General features: G+C 39.8%; 1 protein-coding gene across 1 annotated transcript in view; it reads left to right on the forward strand.

Annotated features, from left to right (window-relative positions):
- Nucleotides 1-6,000, forward strand: part of RASGEF1B (RasGEF domain family member 1B) — a 632,849-nt gene that overhangs the window by 594,414 nt on the left and 32,435 nt on the right. The window contains exons 5-6 of the mRNA XM_032149109.2: nt 3,795-3,977; nt 5,693-5,815. Of these exons, the coding sequence (XP_032005000.2) occupies nt 3,795-3,977; nt 5,693-5,815 (306 nt within the window). The remainder of the gene's footprint in view (nt 1-3,794; nt 3,978-5,692; nt 5,816-6,000) is intronic.

Genomic DNA, 6,000 nt, shown 5'->3' on the forward strand with positions numbered 1-6,000 from the left:
CCTGGAATCTCTATGTCTTGATGAGACCATGCTTTGATGGCAAAGGTCAGTAGCTTAAATACTGCTGTTGACAGTTGAACTTTTTAATAAGAGTAATTAATGGTACTAATACTTCTTTGGAGCAAGGATTTATGTAGAACATGTAAAACGTATGAATTATTCTAATAGCCTACAATTTGAGACAGACTGACAGGATTTTCGTTTAATGATTAAACATTAGAAGTTCAAAGAAGACCATTTGCAGCTGATCATAATGTAGTGTAATAAATTTTGAACCTGGAATCTGAAGACCCAACTCTGAAACCCTACCCCACCTGTCCCTTACTCCATGTCTAACCCCAAGCGAGTGATTACAGTTTTTCTGAACCTCAGCTTCTTATGTAGTCAAAAAAAAGATGAGGATGCCTGCCAGATGAGGTGGTTGTAGAATCCAGGAAGGCATTTGTAATCAGTAAACAGTTACGCAAATGGAGCCAATGAAATTCTCAGAGCCCTCTGCATCACGGATGTCGTAAGAGAGACCTGGAGGGGGGGATTCAGAGAGGTAAAGGTCTGTGAAATGTGAAGACATTTTCCAGCACACGATATCCCATAGTGAGAAGAATGATGACTAATGAAGGGAGAAGGGATTAAGGAATTGAAAAGATTCTGTCTGGAGTATATGGGGAGGTAGAAAAATAAGACTATTGTACATAATAAATAACGGACTGAAGTGACTTGAATCTCAGGAGTTGGTTATTGCTATGTGCAAGTTCAACAATCAAGGTGGTTTCATGGGAAAATGAAATCAGCTAATTAGCAGCATAACTTTGGGCTTGTTAGAAGGCAGAAAATAGCCTGTGACATAACTCTGTTCTTACAGTTGATTTTTAAGTACAGTAAGCCATAACCCTTATTCATTTACCTCAATTTGGTTTCTGTCGCTATTTGCATTATATTCTTTTGGTGCCTTGTTGGAGGAAGTTTTCTAAGTATTGGTATTTTGCACCTCTTCAGAGAAATACTACGAGTGGTATAGTTCCAAAAAACAATACACAAGCCTTTTGCTATTGCTCTAATCATAATGCTCTAAGAAGAACCTTGCGCTAAAGAAGATAAGTAGTTTTGTTACTATTTTGGAAGGGATAAGCAAAATTGGAAATAACAGATGGAAAACATATCTGGTGGTGTTGAGGGTTTAAAGATTTCACAGCCATTAAGTGCCAGAATTAGGACTTCATTAAATCTGAATCTTTGTCCAGATCTGAGCTCTTGTCTACTCTGCAGGAATAAATAATTAAGAAGTGCAAATACTTGGTGGCTTTTGGTGCTGATTCGTTGAAAACAAAATCTGAGTGACCCATGACCGTTTTGTGGGTTGGTGCTTACTGCTAATTAGCCTGTGGCTGGAGAGTATTTGGTGCAGGGGAGTTCCATCCAGCAAGAGTGCAGCGATGTGCCTCATTGCTGGGTCATCTTAGCCTGGTCACCTTACCCCCTTGGGTCTCAGTGTGCACCTTTATAAGAAGAGGAGATGGGACTACATTGTGATGGCACATGGGCTGTGGCTCCTTCCATGACTGTCTGACAGTCATTGCTAATCACTTACAACCTACATTCTCCCACTGAGTTACAGCTTCCGTATCCTCCTTGCTCATCTTCAGGCCTTTAGACAACCACTTTAATTGATTGCAGTTGGAAAGTGAAATGAAATGTTTTCCAGATCCTGAGCCAGGTGATTTCTGTGGTTCCTTTGAATATTTATCATTTTCTGATTTTTTGGAATTCCCAAATCCTGGCCAACCATCTCCCAAAAGCACTTTGTTAGAATGGTTGCAGTAGCAATGAGTAAGTGCTCCAATGAAGAAAAATGTGTGGTTCCTGAAAGAAAAAAATCCCAATTCCAAGGGCATGACACTCTTCATGCTGCATGTGAAGGACACTATGGTTATAACCATCTAAAACTTTTTAAAGCCAGAGGCAACCAAATCCTGACAAAGGGTTCTCTGTCAGTTATCTGAAGGAACTTCTGGGTGCCTCTCATCTCACATCCCTGCCTCCTAGTTTGAGGGCATTATGAGTTTCTCAGGGCAAGGACAGACTGGCTCTTTTTCTTCCTGCCAAGGGCGGCCAGTTTGCAATGATTATATTGCACAGGAGTAGTACTCATAGAAACCTGGCAATTTGAAGAGGAAAGAAACATACCTTGTCTATTGCCTTATAAAATGTTAACATTGAATAATTTATTTATTTAACTGCAGCTCCTACATGTGAGGTCTTGCCAACTAAGGGTGTGTGTAGACCATTTGTGTTAATGTTATATCCCATAGTGCCTGACCCTTTGGCTGTTATGACTATGTGCTACCTAAAGGAGAGCCACGGGGCCAATGACCCTAGTACTGACAAATCTCTGTGGATAGAGTGATTCTCAGTCATCACCTTCTTCCCGTTTGTGGCTTTTTCATGGATCCCTTTAAATTGTCCCTCAGCACTGGTTTGTGGAGGGGACAAAGTACTCAGAAATGAAGTTGGTTTTTATCTCCTATTTATTTTTCTTGTTGCTTCTTTTCTCTAATTCTGTTTTCACCTGCCAGGTTGGCTTTTATGATGGATGTTTTCTCTTAATGCCCCACCCCTGGCTGCCCCCTGCTGAGGCACGTGCACAGGTTGTGATGCTCTGTGTACCCATCAGCTGTAGCTGGAACAGATGCTCAAGGAGTGATGGATGTGACTTCTCAGACAGGGCTCCACACCCCTCCCACATTGAAATGCAAATATCTTTTGGCATCTTAAAAAGAAAGATTAGTCCAGGTTATGTCCTCCTGCTGCCTCCACACACCCTGTCCCGGTCAGTCCATGGCTTGGAGTATGGCTCCCCCTCATTGTTTGCCTTCTGAAGCCCCCAGTCCCTGCAGCTCTTCAATGCCTCCATTGTGCAGACGTGGTGCCAGAGACTGGGAGTCTGTTCTCAGGGCCGGGTGCTGTCCCTAGGAATTCAAGTAATAACTTAATAGCCTCTGGCCTCTGCAGAGCACCCTCTGACAAGGCCTTTGTGAACTGCAAAGTACACAGATGGAGAGGAGCAACTTATCTCAGGACTGTCACAGTGCTCCTTGCTCCCGAATCAGGTGCCTTCTTAGCCTGCATGTTTATTGAGAACTGAGGCTTTACAGATACCACCCCACAGCCCCAGGAGAATTTAACACAAAGGGGAGAAAATCAACAGCATCTGATCTTTCAGTGAAAACTGAGGAGTCTACATGAAATCTTGTGTGTACACATACACATATATAAACATGCACGCAGTATACTTTAATTCTAGGCCTGCTTTGCAATTTAGTGTTTTCAGCTTCAATTTTGGTTGTCTTCCAGTACTTCAGATAGCTCTTCAGTGTTAGGTAACTTTTCCCAACCAAATTTTAAGGTGTACACATTTCCACCTTAGGAAAATTGTTGACTCCATGCGATAAAGCAATCGAAGTTCAGTTCCCTTGCCCCTTTCACAATCTGATGTGAAGGAGTGACATCTAAATATGACAGCCAGAGACTTGAGTTTAAGTCCAGGTTGGGCCCCTCGGTCTAAGCATTGTATGATATTTGATTGAATGAGAGTGGTACTCAAAAGCATGCATACATGTCGTACTCAGAGAGCAATTTGGTTCCTGATAGGCTCTGATTCTGTGTCAGAACCTGAACTACTATTTTAATTGCCTATTCTCTCATTACTATTAAATCTTAGTGCCCATTAAAGCTTGCCTTTATTTTCACACTGCATATTGCTGACATTATGTTTTCTTCTTTTTTATTCCTTTTAGGAAAGTATGCCTCAGACTCCTCCCTTTTCAGCAATGTTTGACAGCAGTGGTTACAATCGAAACCTCTATCAGTCTGCAGAGGACAGCTGTGGAGGGTTGTATTACCATGACAACAACCTCCTCTCTGGATCCCTGGAAGCACTCATCCAGCACTTAGTACCTAATGTGGATTACTATCCAGATGTAGGTATTCATGTTTCTCTGAAACACATCCTTGGCAATGAGTAGAAATTATAGTACAGTAGGCAGGGACCATAGATAATACAGAGTTATATCTAGGTTGCTAAGAATTTTTCTAATAAGAAATTGCATATTGATTATCAAGTGCATTGAAATCAAATTGAGCCTGGATAAGCATCAGATTTTGGTATGCTATGTGTATCAATTTCTTTTCAGGTTAGTTACAACATTGTAGACGGTCTGATACCATCTAAATGAAGTATCTGTAGAGTTGATTCATGCATATAGCTTAGTCCTTAAATAGAAATGTCAGAGAACACTGGATGCTCCCAGAATATGTAATGCCTTTTTTGTTTCCAAGACCATCACTATGCTAAGAAAAGTGAATGTAACCAAGGAAAGTATGTGGAAGAGAAAACAAGATTTATGCTCAAGATGTAATTCTTTATAGATTTGACATCAGATGTCATGGTTGCTTTGTTTTACCTTGGTAACCTACATTTATATAGCTAGCACTTTCTAATCTAGGGGATTTATTATATATTTTCTCAGTCTTTACAGTAATTCCAAGAGGGAAGAGAGGAAAAAACGATTCAGAGTGTTGCGTATTTGCTGATGGTCTCACTCCCAGCATCAGCAGTCAAACACAGGTTTTCTTTCTGGAACAAGTGACTTTTTCCCCTTTCCCTGTGCTACAGCTACCTCTATGGAATTGAGCTTAGTAGTAGGAGATTTGCTGAGCAGCTGGTTATTGATAAAGATCTCATGGAAATATCTAGAGACTGCATTCATTTGTCTTTATAAATTTAATGATAACCTTGGTGTGCAAAGGATAGTCGGTGCTTGCCACAGTAATTCACCATAGTGTTTCTTAACTGAGTTATCTCTCTGTGTATTTTGTTACATGGCATTTTCAGATATGTTGCCACACAGGGAAAACTTGTAATCAAAAGTAAAAGGAATCCCTTGTTCAGCCCTGTAAGTGTTTATGAGCTAGTAAAGGCGCCTAAGGAAAAAAAGAAAAATCCCATGGAATTTCTCTTTTCACTGGGAGTCTGAAATTATTATAACAAATAAGCACTACTTCATTACTGGCTTCTTAGGAGACAATGTGGTTAAAGAAAAGTATATAGTGTTATATTGTGCTTTATTAAATTGCTTTGCCTTTAAACAAATAAATAGGTTACTTGAAAGCCTGCCTTTGAATGTTCTGACACAAACGCTTTAGTGTGACGTGCTAGACACAGTACAGAATTGTTGAGTGTTATGTGCATTGGGTAGGTAGGTTTTTTTATTGTTATTTTTTGTTTGGTTTCCATTGAGTTACAAAATACTTGGACACACAACCATGTTTTGTATGGGTAGTATATTCAAGTAAGATTTATCTCTCTGGGCTGAATTTCATTCTCTTTACTAAAGTGAGTTATGTGTCTTGGTATCCTGGCTCCCTGAGGATGGATGTGAAAATGTGCTCTGAATAATTCCAGGAGCCAAACTTATCCTGTACTTCTGTTATTTTTAGTATGGTTTAAGGGAAAACATACATCAGAAGGTAAAGGAGAAATTAATCTTACACTGTTTTACTACTAGTAGGCATTACTTTTGAAACTGCAGCATATGAACTTGATCAGGAGAACGTAATGAAATAAGACAGTATAAAGGCAAGATATTAATTTCAGAGAGAATGTAACGATGATGACTTTTTTCTCTTGCTGCAGAGAACATACATATTTACCTTCCTACTCAGTTCTCGGTTATTTATGCATCCGTATGAGCTAATGGCCAAAGTTTGCCACTTATGTGTTGAGCACCAGAGACTAAGTGATCCTGATAATGATAAGGTAATGGTACATTATTAATATTATAATATTACAGTTTGTTTTATTAGGAATGCTTACTCTATGGCTTAGATTCTGTGAAGTTGTTTCCTTAAGTAACCCTGGTTTATCCCCAGGCTGGAATGCATAAATGGCATCATGGCTATACAAGGGGAATTGTGAATGGTATAAAGAATAAAGAACACAGG

This window comes from Hylobates moloch, unplaced genomic scaffold (assembly GCF_009828535.3).
Source record: "Hylobates moloch isolate HMO894 unplaced genomic scaffold, HMol_V3 SCAFFOLD_2, whole genome shotgun sequence".
Classification (NCBI taxonomy): domain Eukaryota; kingdom Metazoa; phylum Chordata; class Mammalia; order Primates; family Hylobatidae; genus Hylobates; species Hylobates moloch.